We start from the raw sequence: 23875 nt of genomic DNA on the forward strand, positions 1-23875 counted from the left end.
CCTGACATTCACAAGACTGCCAAATATTTGCAGCCTAGAAAACACCCAAAACTGTTCCAATGAGTAACACAGGTAAGCATCCTCAGGAATGCAATTTTTGTTCCACAGTTCAGTCTATTAAATACATTATTTGCACTTGACGTGATCTAACAGCTGCCAGTAAAATGTAACTGAACCACACCTGATTCTGATCTTTTAGAAAAATGCATCCTACAAAAATGTAAGTTGCAGAGAACAGTTTTACATCACAGCCGTTTCCAGCTCCTTGAAAATACCCTTACATGATGTATCTAAGGTGACAAGAGAGCCACACAAGCCTTAGCTGCCATTTCTGCAGCTGGTTGCTTCCTTCCATCCTGGGCTGTCTTCTGTGACATCTTCTCTGAAACTGACTTGAAGAAGGGTCCAGAATCACTTCCAAGTTCTTCTAAATGCTTCTTTATCCCTAATTTTGTAATAGATGCTTAATCTGGGAGATTTATCAAATCCCAGTCTAGTGACCAGAACTTATGTTCTCCAGCCTTGCTTTAACTTCTTGTGTTTCATGTCTCAGAAGTTGCTGCCACCTAGCTCAGTGCATTTAACTGCATTTCTCTGTCTTGTTTACCCATTACATCCCTCCCTGATAAAAATCCCCGGGATGGTTTCCATCTCTACATCAGCTTTTCCTCTTCATATCCTGTTTTTTCCCCTCCTTGTCCTCTCCCAGCACACAGTAGCACAGCACCATCTTGAGACAAGGTCTAAGACAATAATGACTGCCATCTGCCTGCCTCACTTTTCTTCTCACTTTGCAGTTGATATTGTCATATTCAAGTTCTTTCAGAACCTGAGTCAACATCAGCATTTATTGTAACTGAAGTACACAGCTACACCTCACACTCTCCCCAAAAACTCCTTATATCCTCATCTACCAAGTTATCTCACGGACGTTGTTTTCCTGCTTCCCCCTTCTGCCCTGCTTCATCCTTCATTCCATAGGAACTTGCAGCCATCTCAGACTGATATAGAAAGCTTGTTCTAAGGGCCAGACACCCTTATGAATATAAGAAGCCTTTGAAGATCTCGAGTAATGTGAATCACTTTAGCAGGAAAGAAAAGATACTTTAAAAAACAAAGGTACAAAGCCAAAGGATACTATCAGTACTTGAGGAGCTGGATGGTGAAAAGTTATTTAATTGTCTTCATAATTACAGCACAGCCCTTAGCCTGCTACAAAAACCCTACCTAGTAAACAAAAATGGTTCAGTTGCATTCCTAGAGAGTTTCACTGAGGTTCTAGAAAGAGCTCAGCACTCCTTTTGGGAAACACTAAGAAAAATTACCAAGAAAGTAATTAATTAGCTTTTTAGACAGTGACTTAGTCCCAAGCTTACAATCCCAATTGCATAAAGACATTTATGTCCCTAAGGCATCCACAATCCAACTGGCATAATTTACCTTCCTTCTCAAATACCAACTGTATTTCACGTAAAGCCCACACAAACCACTGTGAAATGACACAGACGACATGTAAAAATGAATTTTATTGATGCCCTTGCCGAAGGTTATATTTGCACTGAACACGCTCAGCAGTAAGGCCACCTGCTATGGCATTCATCAGTCGCACTGGAACTTGCAATTCCACATGCAAGATGCCACTCATCCACTGCAAGTATCCATCACATGCAAACCAGAAAGTATGTTATCCTTCGCTTAGGGTCAACTTGTTCTGTTCACAAGCATGAACTGTACATGCTGGACTCCGCAGCCACCTGACCGATGCTGTAGTCACAGGTACAGCAGCTTAGGAACAAGTTCTGCTACCACAGAGAAAGACATTGGCATCTAGTGGCCAAAGAGCATATTACAGACAATACAGAACAGTGCAAATGCCTCTCATTTCATATTTATGCTGTACAGAGAGATGCAGCACAGACTGGAATGGGCAGATGCAGCAACAGATCCTGCAGAAGAGATGGTCTCAGTGAAAAATTCAGTGTAGGCTTGAATCCATCTGCACAGCAGCTGATTGGTACAGGAATTGGAATGAGGTAGGACAGCCAGAAACACTACAAAGGTACCAGCACACAATTATCTCAAAGAAAGACATCAGTGAGCAGGAGAACAGCAGTATCACCTTCATTTGTAATAGGCAGGCAGAGACAAAAGGAGGTTCCAACAAGTTAGTAGCATAGCAATCATCTTCATTTAGCCACAGCTTCAGTTTCCATCAGAGTGCTATGTCTCCACAAAAAAAAACCTGCCTCTGTCTCTTCCCCGACTCCCCAAAGAAGCTAGGAGATTCTCTACCTTCAACTACTGACAAAATAAGAAGAGAAGCAGAATTACATTCAGATGTCACCACCCATCAGTTACAAGATCACATATGTTACAGTCAGCCCTTCATAGGATCCCATACTAAGATTTGGATGGGTTTCTAGTCTATCTCCAGAGACTCAAGATACCTGATGACCAAGATGGCTTATGAAAGGCATCCGTTTCTTCCCTTCCTCCCTCTGTGGCACTGTCCCCAGTCTCAGGGTTCTTAACTTCCCCTTCTGGGTGGCACAATCTACCTTTCCACTTCTTCCAGTCCCTTGGAGGCAGAATGGCTAGATGATCTCTCTGCTGCCAAGAACTATACAGCTCTCCACCCTAACGCCCAGTGATGGAGAAGGGCAGAAGCCAGACCATCACACTGGAGTCGAAGTTTGTGGAAATTCAGCTTTGTATCATCTACAAAGGGATACAAGTCAACTGAAATATAAGGAAGAGGAGTTAGAAAAGGCAATAAATCCCTAGAATTTCCTTTAACACAGCAAAATGAAGGTGATACAAGCTTACACAGCTTACTCACTAATCCCAAGGGACCTGAACTCCTCTCCCACCTGCCATTGTTCCAAATACTTCAGACTCAGCTAGGGATGAGATGGTTTCAGGTCAAGCTTACTTTTCCCTGCTCCCCAGCACCCTAAGCACTGGCTCTCCTGCTCATGCTACTACAGGCAAGGGAGCAATCCTAAACAGATGGATGGGGTAAGAGGCTGCATCCAACAGCCAGGGACAGAAGAAACAGGAAGGTGCTCTTCCTCACTATGAGGATCCTCTAGGTTCGGACTTGGAACTTGCCAGCCTTAGTCATGTATTTTATCCCCTTGAAGGGCTTGTACTTCTCCCCATACATGTCCAAGCGATTCACCTTCAGTCCTAAAGGCAAACAAACACAGCATAAGACTGACTGTTCTCACAAACAGACGGGCCTTAAGGATAAAAAAACAGAAGATCATCCCAGAAGTGCAGAAAGTATAGGGAAAGTTTTAGCAAGCAGTAAGAATGGAGAAAAACTGACAACTGGTATTTGTCAGAATCATTCTTTACAAACACATCTATACCCTAAAATTCTTTAAGTCTGTAAGCACAACATGCAAGGAAATGTAGATAGGCTGTTTCACAGAGCATGAGAGAGAACAAATCCACATATCTGTAGTCAAAGCACACAATTTTTTTTTACTTAAGAACATGTTTCAGATAGAATGTAAAATTCAGAAGGCCTGCAGAGCCACTTCAGCTACATGCAGAGTGAGCACTGACACAGCAAAGAATATTCAGCTTCTTTACCTGACAGTCACTTACCAGATATAGCCAGCTGCTGAATTTTAAACTGCAGGTTAATGGTGGGGTTTTCATCTGGTTTTGATGTCCCAGCTTGCAGGGTCATGCTCCCCTTCAGGCTTGGCAGCTTCTGGGGGTTTATTTTCCCCACATCCCATGACAGCAGCTTTAAGAAACAGAAAATGCAGCAGTGAAACAGAAATGCTGTAACACCCTCTAAAGAAGAGTCCCCTTCCAGTGACAGCTTTTTATGTTTCTTTACAGAAAAGGTCTTTGTCTCAGTATCTTGCCTCTCATATTGGACAGACACAGCACGGGCTTAAGAAGCAGCTGCCTCGGACCTCTGTTCTCCCTCTCTCTTTCCCTGAAGTCCCCAAAAGCCTACCATGAATGGTATTTCCACTACTTGTGCTGCAGGCCCCATTTCTTATGTGTAACAGTGACAAAAATAATGCAGAATTGCCTCCTTTCCAAATGCCCGAAGCAGCGTTGCTTGAGGCTCTACTGTGGGTAAACCATCAAATTTAAGTTTACAATTAAAAAAAAAAAAAAAACAAAAAAACTTGGGGTGGGGGAGAAGGAATCAAACAACAAAACCAGAACCCCCCAAATAAAACCAAAACCCACTAACCAACGCAAATCCTCAGTGCATGCAAAGGACCAAGTCTAATGTGCGGTACTAGGCATGACAACTAGATATGCAGAAGTCTGTAAAGCATCCACCAGACTAACACCTCATCACACAATACCAGTTCTTGGATTTTCTGCACACACCAAGCAACTAGAACTACAATCTACTCAGACACTAAGCTATTTGTTGTGAAGATTAAGACAACTAGGATGCAACAGTTCAGAAAAAGTTCTCACTCCAAGAAAAGATACTGCCTTCAGAAAAAAACTGGTCAAGGAAATGGTCACGTAAGCATGAACAGCTCAACTTCATTTGCTGAAAGGAAAAAAAAAAAAAAATTTTGATTTCTCTCTTTCCTCTCACCTTTGTAACTGGATCGAAGATATGTGTTCCCTGAGAGGGTGTGAGGGTCATATTTAAGACACCTTTTGGCATCTGACTAGTGACCATCACTCCCTCTACAGTCTTCCCCATAGTCTGCTTCGGCCCCACTGTGATCTCAAAACGTCCCAGTGAGCTGCTATCACGGAAACTGATGTTGTGTTTAACGTAGACAGGAATTGCCACAAGGCTAGAATGAAGACATGAACAGAAAGTCCTTGTCAATCTCTTGCCTTCATCTTTGCTTTTCCTGATGCGGTTCTTGCCTTCTATACTGAGAACACTGGAAACCAATCTCCTTAAAAGAGAAGGAAATCCTACACTCACTTGTTTGATTTAAGAGCAAAGTCAGAATCCTGTTCTCAAGTCTTAATTACACTTCTTTTATTAATCAAGCTTGCTGTATCCTAGTTTTCTACCTCTCTACAGGACAGGTAATTACATCCAGTATAACAGAAGACTTGAGCAAAGGATGAGGAATGTACTTGCATTTCACAACCAAGCTGGCAAATAGTTCCAGGCAGTGCAGTGGCACTTGAACTTCACGCTTGTGCTTTTGGTTGGATTTCCCACTCCTTTTCACCTACCTGAGATAAGGCTGACAAAGTCTAACAAAATGCTTTAACATCTGTAACCCCAATTAGTAGTTGGTAACCCGATTCTAGAAAAGAGCACAAGCAGTGGACAAGAACTTGTAGTTCTATTAAGAAAAATGTCAAAAAACCAACAAGGTTATCAAGCTATGTTGCTTTATTCTAAAAGTTTTTTATAAATACAGGAAATCAACAGCTTGATTACTCCATACTGCCTAATTCTTTCCCTCTCTAGTTTATTCATCTGCTACTGGTCTTCGAAAAATGCTGCTGACCAAAAAGAAATGACAGAATCACTGCTCCAAATAAGGAGAAAACATGTGTTTTAAAAAAAAGGAAGAGTGCAAGTCATCATGCATCTCTACTTCTTTTGGCATAACATGCCACCTGATCTTAAAAGCAATTCCCTTTTTTTTTCCTTCCCTACTAGCCAGGAAGGTCCAAATTTTGTAATTCAGCACTACATTTGTAACAGCACTACATTCATCACCTACTTCTGAGCACTGACATGGTAGGAGAGCAAGCGAAAATTTCCATCAGGTGGAATGAAGGAGAGTATTCTTTCTGACTCCCAGCGCTTAAAACGCACACATGGATGAAAGCTGACATCATCCAATAACCGAGGGTTCTGAAATAAAAGAAAGTCACAAGGTTAGTGAAGGCAGTACTACTTAAAATAACCTCTTCTTCTCAATCTTCTACCCATGAAGGGCTTAACATTCGATACACTCTGCCCACTTGAAGGTATCTACATTCAGACATGTTAAGCTCTTTGATGTTGTTACATCTGTGCGATAGCAGTACTCAATAACCTCTACCCTATTTTAGAAAATCTAATCGTGTCAAATAATTACATTGATGGATACTCACAAAAAAGACGGCCCTTTAGGACATCTGCCTAAAGCACCACTGTATCTCAGAAACTTGGTCACAGCACACACTAACGGTACTTTTAACAAAGAATCTGAAAATAAAACCTTTAGGCTCAAAGTTGCTGAAGTTCACTATGAGTTTCCATTGTCAATTCTTTCCCTTTTTGTTTGGCATATCCAGATTCTGATCTACTCTAATCCATCAGCGTGAGACTGAGATCCTAGTAGCAGGGCTGAAGTAAAGATACTTAAGTAAAGATAATCCTTGAGCTTTACCATAAAGGAGAGGGTAAGGTCTGGCATCCCAGTCAGCTTGACACAAGCATCAATCACCCCTTGGATTTCAGCAGTAATCGTGGAACCTGCAAAAATAAACACAGGAGGTTATGTGAGCCTGATCAAAAAAATCCCAGTGTGGAAAAACTATCAATGGGGAGGAAGGAAATTTATTATCTTTATGAAATGTCATGGCTCACTATGTTGCCCCCTCAACATTTTTCTCATTCTCAACAACTTCTAGAGAAGATGCATACAAATAAGAACCACTGACACCAGCAATGTCCATTTTAATGACCAATGACAATAGCTCCCAACTCTTACAAGACTAAGATACACAAAACCTAAGGAGATAGTGCTATGCACAATTTTCACTCACCTTCTATCTTCCCAATACAGAATTGCTTACAAGACCTCAGAAGCAAGGACAAGTGAAAACCTTGGTACCTCTCTAAAACTGAGCAATAGCACTTACAGGATGGCAACATTCCAGAGTAAGAATAGAGCTCCCACACTTAGATGAGGGAGCTCCTCTTTGAAAACCTAAATCTCTCTTCAGGCACTATCAGGACAAGTTACCCTCACCTTAACCAGAAGCAACTTCCATACCTGATTTGTCAATGATTGCATCTATCTCCTCAATCACATCAAAATACGCCTCATTGTTGGTATATTTTACACCAGTACGTCTCCAAGGCACCACTGATAGCTGTCCGGTAGGAAGCTGGTCACCCACATTAGTGCTTCCTGGAAAAAGAAAGGCAATCACAACAACCAAAAAAGTTAGACAGTGCTCCAGAAAGTCCTTGGCCTCATATAACATAATGGTAATTAATCCCTGAGAATGTGTATCTCCTCTTTGTAGGAGAGCAATTAGTCTTCCAGACTCACTGTCTGTATTCTACAATTTACATCTCTCTCATATCCTACTCTAAAACATACCACAATAAGGCATAGGGAAGTGTAACTAAAAAACAAAACAAAAAACCACCCCAACAAAAAACCCACACCAAACTAACTCGTCCAGGAAGTCATGTCACAGCTGTAACTGGAAATGTAATCTGACTGTTTTGGTTAAAAAAAAAAAGCGCAGCTGGTACTGGAACTAGAAGGAATCTCAAAGCAAAGAACTAACACAGGACTCCCTAAATACACTTCTGCTGGGGTCTAGAATGGTATGGGACAACACAAATTTTCTTCACCCATGTCCTCATTTACTTATGCAGGAATATTGTCACATGGCCTCCCCAGCTAAGCTACTTTTTATTTCCCTGTACCTGTGATGGTGTTGACAACTGTTCGCAGGATAGTGGGAGGTTTTATCAGTTCCTTAAGAATATTAGACTCTGTTGCCAATGGAAAGCCATTGTCCAGCATCTCCTCCAGCACCTCATAAACCACCACAACATTGTCCTTGATCATCACCTCTGAACAGACACCAAAATAATCCTGTGCAAAAGAAATAATTACTCAACAATCTGTGAAAGAAAGTGTTAGCGATCATTCAGCTCAGTGTCCTCCCACACAGAAATAAATTAAGCCTCTTCTTGGAGGAGGTGAAACAACACTGAACCTCAGTACAAGCACATCAAACAGCCTGACCACTCCAACAAACATGCACAACTCTGAGCATACCTCTGCCACTGCCCCAACAAGCTGGCAAATCACCACATCATCATATGCTCTTATTTCCTTTCTATATAACAAGATTCCCTTTGATAGCCAAGAGATTTTTTTAATTAGCACTTGAAAGTGGCTCAATTGCAACCGATTAAGCAGCAATATTAATTAAAAAAACCTACTACCAGGGGCCACTACTGACTTGTGTGCAGTGATACCTTTCGCTAGATCCCAGTATTATACATCCTTCCTCAGCTGTCCTACTCTTTACGTACAGTACTCTCAATATTTTAACTGTGCAGCACTGCTGTTTAAGGAATTCAACATCTCCTCATCAAAGCTTTTAATTTACTTTCATACATACAGAAAATAATAAAATTATTAACTTCAGTTCTGTAAATGTTTTTTTAGAATTTATTTTGATGTGGAATATAGGGGAAGCATGGCTTCAAACTCTCTGCATATTCTGCATAAGTCCAGGTTTGCTTTATAGCAGACCACTTCTGAAGTCTGTCTAACACACTACCTGTGGTTTTTTTCATTCTGATACCACTTGGGGTGTACAGACTGCTTACACATCCTAAGATGTATTAGACTAATAACAGAAGTTCGGTACTCTGAAAAGTCTGAAAAATAATTCTATCCATGTAACAAAACCCAGAAGTCTGAAAAATAATTCTATCCATGTAACAAAATCCTCCTTCCTCATATTTAAGAGGTGTATAAAGCAGAACGTTAGAACATGAATCATAAAAGATCCACAGACCAGTTTATTCCCCAGCTTGATTCTTCTACTGTTTCTTCAGCTCCTACTCCAAATCAATAATGAGCAATATTAAAGTTTGCAGTAAATATATACCAAATCAAATTGTAAATCTGTAACACAACGTAGGTATAGAAAACTAAGATCTTTCAAGATTCAGCATATGTTATAGGAAGCAGTCTCAATAATTCAGCAATTTTGAAAATTGAACACATAATTTACAGAGTTTTATTCTATGATAACTTCGTGCATCTTTCTGGAGAGCGAGCACACACAGACACAAACCTGAGCTTCTAGTTACTTACAGCAATTAAAAAGATCAGGCATTCTGCATAAAGCATGAGTATACATGAACTGTGATGCTAGAGAATTCCTAGTCCTACACTACAAGCACTATTTCTTTTTCAGATATACCAGATTTTAACATATGGCCAAACCAGTTAAAACACACTCACGCCTTGTCCCCTCAGAAAAAACAAGACCTAGGCGGCTGACATAGTACATTTTTGGCCTGAACAGCCAATCCCCTCCCTGAACTCAGTGAAACATAACAGCCTACACTCACATTCTGATTGGCACCTGGAAGCAAAAGCTCACATGATACTTGCTTGACCAAGCATCCACATTTCCTGTATTCTGGTAGGATGCTCGTCACAAGACATTTCAAATCCTGACACTACACGATCCTGTTGCTGTCAGGCTGAGACAGACACCTTCACTATTTCCCTAAACCGAGTGGCAGTCATGTCAGCCATAGCATAGAGGGAACTGGGGCATCTCCTGTGACTCTCCTTTAGGAAGCAAACACGCTCCCAAGGAATTTCACTAGATGTAAACCTATAGGTAGGCTGTCACTAATTGACTAAAGCACACGGCTATGAATCGCAAAAACTCCCTGTGAGAACGGTTTGGTCTTAGTTCACAGCTCCTAGAACAGACAAGGCTACAAAACATAAACGTGCATCTCGATTGCTGAAGGGTCTTTCCTGTGAGCACAGGCCGATCTTGAACCCATCGTCATCCCAGGCAACACATTCCTAATCACCGCAAGCCCTCGAGACCTACTCCAGATCCCCGTAGGTGCAGGGTAAGAATTAACAGATAGGAAAAAGAGAAAACTAATTGCTGCTAACTCGAAGGTCTCCCTTTTCTCCCCCCCGCACCCGTTCTCCCTCACGACACGGCAGTGCCCCGGGTTCCTTCCAAGCTCCTCGGCACACGGCAGCTCCCAGAGTCGTCCCGCGCCGCGCGAGCTGTACCTGGAAGGTATCGACGACGCGGTGAAGGAACTCGATGACGAAGAGAGGCGGCACCTCGCTCTGGATAACGGCCACGAAGAAAATCTTGTGGCGGTAGACGCTGAGGAGGTAGTGGTGCGGCGTGGGGATCACCGGCGGCACGTTCTCCGCCTCCGAGGCCCTCTCCTGCGCCTCGAAGAAGTAGTCACAGACGGAGCGGCTGACGACGCTCTTCCAGTGCTTCTCCAGGAAGATGTCCCCCGAGGCGTTGATGAGGAACAGGCTGTGGATCATGGCTGCGGCGGGCGAGCCCCAGGACCGCACCGGCCGGCACCGCGTCCGAGCCCCTCCGCCGCCCCGCAGGACCCAACCGCTCGCGCCCGCGTCCCTGCGGCCACAAACCCCGCCCCCAGGCGCGCGGATTGGCACGCGAGAAACGCCCCCTGACCCCCGCGGGGCTTGGCAGCGGGCACTCTGATTGGGTGACCCGCTAACGGCCACGGCCGATAGGCCGAGGAGAGGCGTGCGGGCCATGACGCCGCAGGACGCCACGCTACGCGCAGCTTCCACTGGCGCAGCGGCCTGCCCAGGCTCCGGCCAGACCAGGGAACGCGCCCGGCAACGCCCCACCCGCGGAGGGCCCCGGAAGGGGCGGGCGGCTGCGGAGCGCGCGCGGGGGGCGCAGCCCGGCGGGGGGCCCCTTCCCCGCTCCCCTCCGCCGGCTGCGCGCGGGAGCCCGCGGTCCAGGCGCCTCGCACGTGGAGGCTGCTGCTGCACGGCCCCTTCTCCCCTCTCTAAGGTGCTCGCCCAGGCTTTCCCGACGGGGTGCTCAGAACTGTGCTCCACACTGGAGAGAACAGAGCCTGAGGCCTTAAAAACGATGCCTGCTTCTATTTTATTTTTTTTTTTTTTCCCCAAGGGTACCTTTTTGAGGGTAGACCTCTTGGTATAGTCTATAAAATGTGTTAAGTAACCCCATTGCTATAGTGAGGAGCAGCCAGTCGGATGTTTTCCAATGTATTATTTTGCTGGTTTGCTCACTACAGAGTAATAACACTGCTGAAAGCACAATCCAGCTGGCAGGAAAATGACAATTGTCATGCAAAATGTATCTAAACTCCATGCCAAGTGACTCCTTTGCATAATCAGAACAGGTGTTTCACGTTCATATAGCAGATATCTGGACTTCTGAGTCAGGCAGAATAATTTTCCAGTTTTACTACTCTGCTGGGAACAAACAATGAAAAGAAGTCCTTTACATGCCATTAAACAAGCTGTCTAAGCATATGACCTTTATTACATGGGAAGGAAGGCGACTGCCTACTGGTTAGGACTGCTGCACAAGCACTGAAAGACTCAGGTCTGAGTCTTCACACCTGACTATGCTTCATGACTGCAGGCAAATCTTTTAGGCAGTGGTATCACTAACTCTGGACGACGAGTAAGCTGAATGGACTGATTATGTCAGAATGCAAAAAACTGCCCAGTTCAAATGTATATTAGATCTTATTTTCTATGGGTACGTTGTAGATATTATTCCCAAGAAATGGGGCAGAGGTCAGTTTATTTACCCTGACATTATCTTTTAGTACTACTGTATGCAGTACATCCTTATTTATGCATACATCCTTATTTAAAGCATTAGATAAATCAACATGCACTAGATTAACTTTTTGCTATAGCAGAAAATAAGGAAGGAGAAATGACCTATATATTAGTTTTTCTTTTATGGTCATGATTTGTATCAAATGCATTCTTAAACATCAAACAATGTTTTTTAAATGTCTAATTCAAATTACCATAATGAATTGCACATTTGAGAGCAACAATGGGGTAATAATTTGTCATTTAATTACAGCAGTTCTAAATTTAAAATAATTATTTATTATTTTAATATAATCACTTTACTTTTAACACAAAGGTATTGTAAAGATTATTGTATCAGTCTGCAAGGCTCTTGGAGGCTGTATTAATGGGAGTCATACAGGTATTAGACAGAAAGCAGCAGCACATAGTTAAACTGATCAACAACATAAAGCCTTTATACATTTGGTTCTCCGAGAAACTCAAACCTTTCTGATTTTAACCTGGAAGATCAACATTCATGGGATATGTCTTTTCAATACAGACACTTCTTTTTTGTGTCATGAAATGCAATTCAGTTTTGACTGTATCATACATTGTTTAAAAAGTGCCATTTCCCTCTGACTGCTTGCACCCATCATCAAAATTGTTAGTACTTTACACAGTTCATGATGTTGTCACTTCCGTATTTCTCCTAGTTATTTCAGTTTCTTTAGCCATCAAAAACACCAGTGCCAATACAAAAGCAACAACAGGGTAATTATTTCTGCACACCAAAGGAAAAGGTTGTCGAGGAAAAAGCGGAAATACATTTCTGCTTTAAAATCAGACAGGTTTATTAAAGTGTCTTGCTGGCACCTGCAGAGAACAATTTGCTGTTACACCACTCTTTACTGCTGCAGAAATGCTACCTGGCTGCTTCCAAACTGTTACCACAAAGATCATGTTTTGTTCTGAAAGTCAGCCTCCACAGTGGCTCGGGAGCTTATATAAACTGGAACCAAGACAGAAGATGCTGCTAGAACAGAACTTCATTTTGCTGGTTAATTTAGTGACAGCTTGAAAACTGCTCACTGAAGGGTACTATACATCAGTTACAGTACATGCACACCCAGAGAAACCTAAGCACAGTCAGAGAGCAGTGCTACAAAATGGGTGTTGCCAAACCGTGCGCTGCATTTATGATAAAACAATTCCTTACCATCTGTAGTTTGCCATATGCAGGAATTCTGATTTAACTGTTAGCCTGTGCTGTGAAAATGAAAAAGAGAGTAGAAGAAAATAGGCCATTTTTAAATTTACAATAATCAACCAAAACAATTAATTTTGCAAGAATGCTAATAATAACCCACTGCCAATTTTGAAACAGAATAGAGCCTACAGACTGATACTTTGTGTTGTAGGAACATAATTGGCTTTCACTGTTATGTACTGAATCCTCTTAGTCTTGCTTTACTTTCTTATCTGGAAATTACATTTATATCTCCATTAGCTCTTCTGAATATAGCACCATAGCCTTATAATTTAAGGCACTGGAAGCCACGCAGCATAGAACCAGCCAAATTTTGAAGACTCAGGAGCAGGTGGGAGAAGAGATTAATTTGTAGGGAGAATCCAACTCAGACAAGGCCAGACCTCCATGGTCTACATGGCAGAAACAGAACTGTTTGTACAGTACCTTGCAGAACAGCATCTCAAACTCCATTGGTGTCATGTAATAAGTAATTCATTGAGAACATTTAACTTTTGTACCGAAAAACTTACCCTGTTAAAACATCAGAAGAGTTCCTCTTGCGCAAAAGAAAAATTTCTCATCTCAAGACAAGGGCTAAACAAAACCATTCAGAAAACATCACAAATTTATCAACTCTGTCTCCACAATGTTTCTTAAGATTTTTTTTTTTAAAAAAAGGCAAACTCACATGAAACTTTATACATCAGTTTTCCTATAAGGCAATGGTGAAAAATGCCTACTTTATAATGTGTACACACAACCAGTAAACTGAGACAGAGGTTAGAAAAGGTTAGAGAATTGCATGCAGTACACAGCCATTCAGGATGGGTAACAAAATGAGATTCTTTCAATCAAATATAACCTAGAAGAGAATGCTGTAAAATGAGAATTTGCCCTTTGCTCATTTCTGCCACCTTTCAGGACACGCTAGTCCAACACTGTACCTCTGCAGAGCAGAAGAGAACCATGTTGTTCTATAAATTAGCCAAGGATGGACCCCTGTTCTCAGACCCCTTTTGATTTCAGTGACAGCCAGCTCTGCGGAACCCAGACCAAAGTACCTAGACAGCTCCCAAGGTATTTCCACATGGAACCGCTAACGTTCTGGCCGCATATTTTTACTCTACAAACTATAAACGTATCAAATATGTCAGAAAGTTACAGAATTACCTCACAAAAATGCCCAAGGACCGACCAGTCTTGCACGTGCAGGCACAGGCGAGGCACACCCGCTCTCCAGGCCCAACGGTGTCGTTGTGTAGGAACTCCACACCGCTTCGGTACCCTGAAGTCAGAAAAACCCAGAGCCACTGTGCCAAGCGCAAGCTTAAGTGATCGTAAGAGACGGATTTCCTACCTTACAGGTCACAACCACCTACACCAGGGCACAGCTGCCCGCCGAAGCCCGCCCGCCGAAGCCCGCCCGCCGGCTTACCGGCGGCCGCACGCCCACGGTCCGAGGCGCGGAGGACCCCCCCACCCTCACCCAGAGCGAGACGCTCCCACCCCAGCGCCGCTGCCGCTCCGTCGGCCCCGGACCCAGCCACCTTCCCGCCGCGGCTCCGCACGCTCTGTCCCATGGTGGCGGCCCCGCCCCTCGCCGCCGCGCGCTCCCGGCCTGGCCCCGCCCCCGCAGCTCTTCCCGGCGGCGGCCGCTCCCGCCCCGCCGCGCTGTTCCCCGCGCGCGCCCCCGCCCGCCGCGGGCTGTTCCCCTCCCACACCCCCTCCCCCCGCCGCAGAGCTCCGGACCCAAGATGGCCGCCGTGTCAGTTTCGGGCTTCGCCGCCGTCCGGCCTTTGCCTCTCGGTTCCCGTCTCTCGCGGGCCTCGGTAAGTAGCGCTGGCGGGACCCCCCCTGCCTCAGGTGCCTGGTGCTGGGGAACCCGGGGATAGGTGACTGGCGAGCTCCGTGGTCTGGGGAAGGGGAAGGCCCGCTGGGCGCTCCAGGCTCGCGGCCTGTTCCGGCCCCGCCGCCGCTCTGTGCCAGGCCCGGACCCGGCCGCCCGCTCCCCTGGGGCCCACTGGGCCTACAACTGTGGGGCGGCGGCGGGCATGGCACGGCGCGGATGAGGCAGGCGGTGCAGGCCGGCGGCCGCGGGCTGAGCTCCTCGCTCCTCTCCGCCCCTGGCGCGGGAGAGCGCGTCTGAGGCGGGCGCGGGCGCGGGCGCGGGCCCGGCCGAACCGGTGCGAGGAGCCGCGCTGCGCTGCCCGTCTCCGTGGGGGTGAAGAACTGTGTGGGGCCCGGCCGGGCGCCAGGGCTGCGGCCTGCGTCTCATTTCTCCTGATGCTGCTGGTGCGAGTCCCTCGGCTGAGGTTGGGCACCCCTCGGGGCGCCGTGTGCGGGGCCTGTCCGGGATGGGGATGGGGATGAGCGGTGGCAGGTGCAGGGGCCGCTTGTCGCGCAGACAGCGAGAGAGCGACCCGGCCGGGCTGGGACCGTCCCGGTATCGCCCCGGCCTGGCCGGGCGGTTACGTAACGTCCTGCGCACGGAGCTCTGCTGGGGACAGGGCGCTGCGTCCTCCTTGGCCCCGGCATCCTGGTGTGCTGGGCACCCCAGGAGCACAGCTCCGCGTTGCCGGGCGGGCAGCGCTCGGGGACCGTATTTCCTTTCACATCTGTTGTTCACGGGCTAAAAGAACTCTAGGCAAGCGCCGCGCCCTTTTGGTCTAAACAGTAGTTCTGAATCTTTCCAGTACTGGCTGTATGGAGCTGTGCAATTGAGTCTGATATCTGTATGCAAATGTGATCTGTGTGTTGATAAATTCTTCAGTACTTACTAGAAAGTAGAATGGGTGAACTGTGTTGATTACTAGCTTGTGACTAAAACTTCCCTTGCAGAAAATCGTTATTCCTTATAACAAACAGTTTGCAAATACTTCTCGGTTAGTGTACTTTTGCGGTAGAACTTCAATACAATGTAGTGTTATCATACTTAGAAAAAGTCTTTGTTAAAAACAACTAAAGGCTGTGAAGTAGAGCCTCCTACCCTTCCATCTACATCTTTAATTAGCAGTGTCATAAGCATTCATTCTTCATTGTGTATGGTCACCTGTTACTTTGTCCTCAAGTGTTTTCAGTGTGTCTCATCTATACTGAAGATTGTAATGTTGTATTCTTCTTTTCTCTGGTCTCTGAAAGTGGAACATTTAATTACAATCTCCAGCTGCGTTTCTTCACTTTTTTCCTTGATGGAACAACTGTCATAGCTTTTCTTAGCAGGAGGGAATCAGACCTATGATTATGCTCCTAGAAGAGCTCTGAAAGTTTCTTGCTGTTTGCTTAAGACTCTTAGCTATTCCTAGTGCTCTCTCTTGAAGTTTCAGACAGTGTCTTCCATGTGCAGAAATGAAGAGAGCTGCTGTTTTTTTTTAAGATCTTTGTTGTGGTGGTTTTTACCCGCCAAATACTTATTTAGGTTGTGCCCAGTAATGATGTAAAACTTGGTATAGAATTTATGCTGACTTATGGATGGAAATAAAAAGGGCACACTTTTTTTCTCGAGGTTATATGGAGTTATATCAGTGTTAAAGCATGCTTTTGTTAGCAGTGAAGATGAAACTTTAAGTATTACTTCAGGGTTTCCAAACTCTAGTAGTGGATTAAAACTCAGCTATGTGTTTAATGAATTAATGTTGGCTGCTAATTTTTTTCTTCTTTTTTCTTTTTCCTAACTGTTCTTTGGAAATGTCTCTCTTGTTTTCTTCCAGGCCTAATGTTACAGTTCTTCCGATTGTGAGTGCGCAGACCAGAAGCTGAGGTGAGATACGCTAAAATCTTTATACCTTTGTGGAAAAAACCTTCTCTGAAGCTGTTACGGGATTTATTGGAAAGAATGAGGAAATTTCTAATTGTTTTACTTTCCTCTCTTTAGTGGAAAACATAATGTTTGAGAAAGGAGGAGTAATTCAGAACAGAAAACGTGTATGCTATGGTTAGCTGGTTCCCATCAATCGAGAATCTGTTTTCTCATTGCGTGACACTTGTTCAGCATCGGGATAAAGGATAACGACTCTATGGATATACAGAATTCTTCACCATGGTAAAACTCGCCAACCCGCTGTATACAGAGTGGATTTTGGAGGCAATCAAAAAGGTAAAGAAGCAAAAACAGCGTCCTTCAGAGGAGAGGATATGCAATGCAGTGTCGTCTTCGCACGGTTTGGACCGCAAAACTGTTCTGGAACAGTTGGAGTTGAGTGTTAAAGATGGAACTATTTTAAAAGTCTCCAACAAGGGTCTCAACTCCTACAAGGATCCAGATAATCCTGGGAGAATAGCACTTCCAAAACCTCGGAACCATGGCAAGTTGGATGGTAAACCAAATGTGGACTGGAATAAACTTATCAAACGGGCAATTGAGGGCTTGGCTGAGTCTAGTGGCTCATCCTTGAAGAACATCGAGCGCTTTCTGAAAGGTCAGAAAGATGTGTCTGCATTATTTGGAGGTAGCGCTGCCTCCATTTTTCACCAGCAATTACGACTAGCTGTCAAACGTGCTGTTGGCCATGGTAGGCTCCTTAAAGATGGACCTCTGTACCAGCTCAACACTAAAGCAACCACTAATGCTGATGGGAAGGAGAGTTTTGAGTCTCTTTCCTGTCTCCCTCCAGTGTGTCTCCTTCCCCATGAAAAGGATAAGGTAAGACCCAGTTTTTGCATGGGCATTTTCTTGTGATGGATGAAATGTGTCAATACACTGTTGCAATTTGAGGTCAATGATTTGTTTAACTTGCATCTTCTAAGTTAGACATGACTGATGTGCATTTAGGATCCTACCGTGTCCAAATCTCTAAGCGTAATAGATCATAATTTGTACTTTGGACCTAAAAACTGCAAACGAACTACTGTGGGGAATTTACCTCTTAATGCTTCTGTACAGTGAAAGTGAATGTATGATAACAGGCTTACTATAGTTATGTTAGCCAAATGTAGGAAGTAAGCCTCCTCAATTTAAGGTGAGGTGGATTTGCAAAGCAAGCTTGAGGTTGTCTCTTATTTTCTCATTTTTATTTGACTGCCAGTTCAGCTTCTTATTTGAATACATATAATATAGTGAAGCGCTGATTAGCAATTGCCACCTAATGCTGTTGTAGAGGCTTTCTTTGTTCACAATGAAAAAATCACTTTCTGTCCCAGAATAGCTTTGTTGTGAAATAGGAAGAAAAGGTATATAGGATATAGCAGTTGAAAAGAGTGAAATCGGAGGATGTGGAGAGCATGGAAGTGCTAGAATGAACACTCATGGACTTCTACTCCCTTTTGTGTGCCTCCCCCCACCCTTCTTAAATACAGTTCATTATACAAACCAAAGTATTTTTATATTATTTTCTCTTTTTTATGCTTTTTCCCCCTCCTTTCTTCCATCCTTCTGCATGCCTGAGGTCTTTGATCCTCCACTCCAACCTCAAGATGAAGTTGTTGGAGTGAAATTTGTACCCAGTCAGTATCTTTCCTGTCCTTGTGCTACTGTGGAAGCAGAGCAAAAAGGAAGTCTGTCTTTGTTTATTGAAGACCGATTTTCCAGTAATTCATATCTTTGCACTACTAGTCTCCAGGACTTCTAGAATGTGAAAATTATTTTTTTCTATCCATAATAGACACACTTTTCAGCAGTGTTGGAAAGTTTTTGTTGTTGTAAATATCCTCTTCAGGGATGAGTTCTTTGAGTGTCTACTGCTTGTGTTTTTTCAAGTCAGCTTTACTCTGGTGAGAGGGTTGCTTTATGTTCTATTAGGATTTGAAGACTTAAAAGTACTGTAGGAGTCTTCTTCCTAAAAAAAAAAATTATTCACAGCTGCTTTATCACCAGTAAAGTTTCTCTGAAGCTCTCATTTAACTGTTGGAGCTCTACTGTGGACGTAGGACTTAGCTAGTCAGAGCATTGTGTTGTGGGCTGGTGGAACATAGGAAGTAAGTATTACTGTGCTGAAAATTCCAGCAGCTTCCTCTATCCTTTTTTTCAAGTGTTCTGTCTACAAATGTTTCCTACATACTTCTCCAACTATATCTGTAATGAAATCAATATAGCTGCAAAATGAAAACTGGATGTAAACAAGCCTGGCAGATGAGGCAGCTGGATTGAGAGTGGTAGTGACAGTGGAAAATACTAGCTGTGCATATTATTATTAACACAGTATGTTTTGCAGCCTGTTTAGTCTTGTAATGTCCCAAAACTCAGGACCAGCTTGATATTCTTTCAGATGAAGTGTTCCCTGAGGTTTTCTTAAAATGGGTTATATCAGAGTGGTGAATGATAATATGGACTACTGTAAATACTGAATTTGGTCTGGGGTTTGTTTTTTGTCCCCTGGAAGAGTATGTGTATGAAGTTCTTGTGTGTGCAAGTGTGCATAAATATAAACACACATGCACAAGTATATGTATGTGCGTTTTGGGCTGTTAGATGTGCTCCCTAATTCCTTCCTACCTGCTCAAGTCTGAGCAGCTTGAACACTAAAAGGATTGTTAGTAACATTAGAATGCACAGTAGCTATAGTAGAAATTTTGCAAGGGATTTCTTCATGAAATTATTTTGATTGGGGGGGGGGGGTGTATGTTTTAAACTAACATCCTAAATTTCTGCTCTTCATGTACCATCTCTGTGCTGTGTAACCAATGCTGAGTTTCATACTAGTTTCTTAAGTCATTTTGAAGGTACGATATTAAAACAACTATGTAGATTCTGCCAGCGTTAATTGACTGGCAAGTTAGTGGAAGTGAAAAGGTCAGTTCCTATTCTATATCAGTTATCTATATCAGTATATTTTGGTGTTTTTTTTTTTTTAATGCACACACTATGTGATAATCTTCCTTCACTCTACTGTTCTATGTTAAATCTCAACCAGTTATGCAGGTGCAAAAGGCTTACTGTGTTGCAGTAATTTTCTTGACTTATTGGGTGCTTAAGAGTGGTAAGGGATTTTGGGGTTTGTGGGTTTGTTTTATGGTTGTTTTTTTAATGGAATTATTCAGTACAGATTCTTTGGGAGTGTTGTGACAATGTGTTTCTCTTGATTGTTAGAAGAGCCTTGGCAACAACATGAACAAAAGCTCCTCCCAAACCTGAGAAATCTTAATGACCTGTCTCTTGTTTGCTCTTGTTAATCTTTTATCCTTGCACTGTTTGGTCTTTAACATCCATTTAAGACCTCTCTATATATCATATGATCCAAATTTATGAATCTTAAAGGCATAATATTTTTTCCTTTCACTTGTTCAAACGTAGCTTCCACTCAGCTGCGTGTTTGACTGTCTGTTTCATAGTAGTGTCACTTTATTTAGATGCCTAGAAGTGAATATTCAGTTTTGGATATTTTCCGGTGTATTATGAAATTGAGTACCTTGCAAGAGGTCTATGAAAGTTGAGGCTTAAATTTTTTAAACAAAATGAACATTAAAGCAGCACTACAGAGCTTTGTTTAGTAAATATTATTTGCTTTTTCTTTGATCTTATTTTTCATCTCAGTGTTCTGTGAACACCACATTCTAGCGTTCAAGGGCAAAAAAAAATGGTAAGTTACCATGATTTACCAGGTAGTAATGACGTGCTGCTGACATTATGGTTTTGAAATCCCTGGCCTAAAAGCACTACTTGAATAAAAACAAGCAAACAGAAAAAAAAGCCTGCTGATGGGCAGAGCTCAGTGCTGAAATTTGCTTATCTGTTAGTGACGATGGCTGACTTAAGAAGAGTTGTCTTTTAATTTCAGTTTTAAGCACTATGTGTGCCTTCACTCGTGTGAAGGCTTTAGGGAAGTGGCCTTTTCTTTCTCTTCAGTTTCCTGTAGTTCAGAAGCTAAAATGGGAATTGCAGTTAAGGGCTATTTTTGCATTCCTTGCGATGTTTTGGACAAAATGCTGCACTTGACTTTGTTGTTTCTGTGATAGGTGTCAGGCTGGTAAGATTCAATACCTACCCCCGTTTGTGGCCAGAAAGAAGGGGGGGGGGTGGCAAATTGTTGCAATATCTAAAAGTAAAGGGAGTTCATACTGAAATTGTAATGAAAGAGAGGCCGGTTGAGTTGCTGCCTCTTGGGTAAGTATTGGGCGAGCACTATCCCTTTAACATAGCTGGAAGTGAGGAAATGTAGATGTCAGGCCTCCCACACTAGGTCAGCCAAAGAGGTGATAAGTGTGGAGCAAAGAACGTTCCAGCTGAGTCCACCATCCATCAGTGACATCTGTAGGGAACGAGCAATACTGTGCAAACGACTCTAAAATAAGTAATCCCACTATTACAGTGCAATTTCTACAGTAAAGCCCTGATTAAATATGCATGAAATAATTCTTTAAAGTGTAACTGTCACTTCTGTTTCATGTGTAGTTAGTATGCTTGTAGACTGAAACAGGACTTTTACTTTTTAAAGTTCGTTTTTTCTTGAGGAAAAATTGCTGTATGTTAGTATTTGTTGAGAGTAACTGTTTCATTTCTTGAAACTTCCTACTAATTATTATTTTTAAAAATGCTTTTTCTGAGGTGGGAGAAAAAATTCTTTGGTGCTGCTTTGGAAGCCATAACTTACCTTTAAATGAATGCCATGTATCTTTAGATAGCTGAGGGCAGAAATTTTTTTCATCTTCCTAACAGCTAAACAGATCGACAGTGGTACTGTTTTAATATATACTGGCTATTGAGATGTCTTTGGGAATAGAAAGGCTTGACATGAGTATGCAGAAAAAAACTGAGTATCTTGATGAGACTTTCTGGGATACTTTCCCACCACTTGATTGGGTTTTTAGGTTGTGTGTTTTTTTTTTATGGGGGTGGTGGTGTCATGATTGGGGCAGGTGCTGTAGAGGTGATTTAGGAAGTTAATCTTACTTGTACTGACACCTTGCATCTCTGCCAGAGGTTACCATAGCCATTGCAAAGATAAAGCAAGTGGTGTTTTGCTCCTCAACTGCTGTGGTTTGTAGCACGGTTTATTACTATTAAATGAAATTGTTGGTTTAAGTTAATGTTCTGTGTTGCGAAATTCAGCTGCTGCTGGAGGGAGAGAATCTCCAGTGAAGGGACAGAGAGGGCAGGACAGGGCAGTAGCCTCTTTGATAATCTCTGTTGTGAACTGGCACATCATCAGAGGCCTTGGCTGCGTGCTATTGAGTTGGTCATGCAACCTATGATACCTTTGTATTATCTGTACCACTAATACTTTTAGTTCTTTGCTTATATTTTGGCACAAAAGGTGGGTTGCATTTGCCAGACAATAAAGACTGATTTCTCTCTTATAGGCACTTAGTTTGAGATGATCTATTTGTGCATTTGAAGCCCCAAAAGTAACAAGTATCTGATGCTTATGTATGAATATCAAATGCATATAATATATTTAATTGTGAGAAACTTCTTATGCAGTTGTGTGCTGCTTCTCTAGAATGCTGGGGGAAAGGATTGCAGATTACAATACTTTAAGAGTCTTTTTTGATCAGAAACTTTGAAATGGATAACTTTGCGTGCTTTTTTCTTTTTTTTTTTTTTTTTCTGTTTTGTTTGAAACAGAAGAGCTCACAACCTATGTTAGTCTGGAAAGCCCTGGACTGACTTCCTGAGCAGTTCTCACTGGTACAGTAGCCTTTATTTGTAGGGCTGTGGTACTGAAAAGCATCTTGTTTTAGAAAGTTGGCGTTTAGTGTGAAATAAGGCAATACTCATGAGATGGAGAGCACAAGATAACACTATCTATGTAACAAATAACGGTCATGGTATATTAGCTACATGCTGAAAATTTTAATCATGTCTTTTAGTCCTTGTAAACCATATGCATTCATGGTTTTGAGATTACAAAAAGTTATGACTGTGTATTATGGAAGTACTTAACTGCAGGGTGTATTTTCCTTTGGAATCATTTAGTATTATTTTAAAATTGTGTAGAATGACGGTCAAGCTAGAAGGAGGAACGCAGCCACAGCTTCAATACTAGCTTTAGTCAAAAACCGATGGAGATGTGGGAGATCAGAACATAGTACTTGTATAAAAGTCCAGGCAAACTGTGTTACCTTATTAATGCAGCAGGTTTTGATAAACGCTAAAGCTGTTATTCCCAGAGTGCTGAAGTTTCATTACCTGCATGTTCTGTTTATGTATTCATTGTCAACAAATACAGTAATAACATATTTAACAAATAGGAATTAAATTTACCATTTGTATGGTCTATGTGTGATTTTTTTTTTTCAGTATGACTACAATTAACAAGTACATTAATATATTATTAATATAATTATTATTAATATAATATTGCTACAAAGTAAGAATTGCTGCACTACTACAAGACTATTACAATGCAGTAATGCTTAGTACTGTTTAAGAGCAAAGAGCTCTTTCTTGGTACATTGCTGTGAGGAACTAAGCTATAGTAAGATGCAGGTCTTAAGGCTGGAAGCTCTAGATAAAGACAGTTTGCTCTGCTTTTGTTGACACTTGTTACAGAACACAGGTTAAAAAGGCTGTAAGAATTTTTGTAAAATTATTGTTATTAAAAAAAATAATATGTTAACACATCAGCTAAATGAAGGAGAAGTTGAAATAATTGATGTACATGTTGGAAGTTTCCAGAGCATTTGAAATTTGATCTCAGGACAACAGTAGGACTGTTTCTTCCACAATTAAAAGGAAAATACAGATGGTATTAATTGATCTCCATTTGCACTTTCCTTGAAACTGTCTTTTATGTCAGTTAAAACTGGATAGGGCTGTAGCAACCCTTAAGTAAATATCTTAATATTGTGCTGCAGTACAGCTGAGAGTATAAAAACAAAATTCTGAAAGTGCTTCCTAAAAAAAAAAAAATGAGGGAAACTTGTGGCTGAAAAAGAGGAGGAATATTTAAAGTAGATTCCCTGTGCCGGTGTCTCGTGTGTTCCTTATGGCATGTCTGTTTCCTAGTTTTATGCTGCTATTTATATCTGTTAGTACTTATCAATCACCTTAACTGTGAGTTATTACACTTGCATCCTCCTTTAGGACTTTCCTCTTGAAAGTAATAGTTCTAGATCCCAGGGTGTACTCGTGTTTATCACATGAAGCCAAACTTGGATCTTTTTAGAAAGTTCGTATGCTTTGAGGGCATCATAGTTGTTTTGAAAGCCTTTAAAC

General features: G+C 42.5%; 2 protein-coding genes across 4 annotated transcripts in view; one reads left to right on the plus strand and one right to left on the minus strand.

The window, feature by feature from the left end:
• Window positions 1-1508: 1508 nt before the first annotated feature.
• On the minus strand, window positions 1509-10543 carry AP3M2 (adaptor related protein complex 3 subunit mu 2). The gene is made up of 8 exons (XM_074852349.1): window positions 9990-10543; window positions 7625-7796; window positions 6957-7094; window positions 6348-6433; window positions 5694-5827; window positions 4589-4796; window positions 3616-3760; window positions 1509-3189 (listed from the first exon to the last, which is right to left on the minus strand). The coding sequence occupies exons 1-8, from the start codon at window positions 10500-10502 to the stop codon at window positions 3089-3091; spliced, it is 1497 nt and encodes a 498-aa protein (XP_074708450.1). The 5' UTR covers window positions 10503-10543; the 3' UTR covers window positions 1509-3088.
• A 3952-nt stretch (window positions 10544-14495) lies between these two features.
• Window positions 14496-23875, plus strand: part of KAT6A (lysine acetyltransferase 6A) — a 48766-nt gene continuing 39386 nt past the window's right edge. For 2 of the 3 annotated variants that reach the window (XM_074852386.1, XM_074852388.1), the window contains exons 1-3: window positions 14496-14615; window positions 16494-16543; window positions 16658-17425. In XM_074852386.1, the coding sequence (XP_074708487.1) occupies window positions 16823-17425 (603 nt within the window). In that variant the 5' untranslated portion in view covers window positions 14496-14615; window positions 16494-16543; window positions 16658-16822. Of the gene's footprint in view, window positions 14616-16493; window positions 16544-16657; window positions 17426-22267; window positions 22346-23875 lie in introns of those variants that run through there. The other variant, XM_074852389.1, reaches the window with a different exon arrangement.

The sequence above is a fragment of the Strix uralensis genome, chromosome 28 (assembly GCF_047716275.1).
Source record: "Strix uralensis isolate ZFMK-TIS-50842 chromosome 28, bStrUra1, whole genome shotgun sequence".
NCBI lineage: Eukaryota > Metazoa > Chordata > Aves > Strigiformes > Strigidae > Strix > Strix uralensis.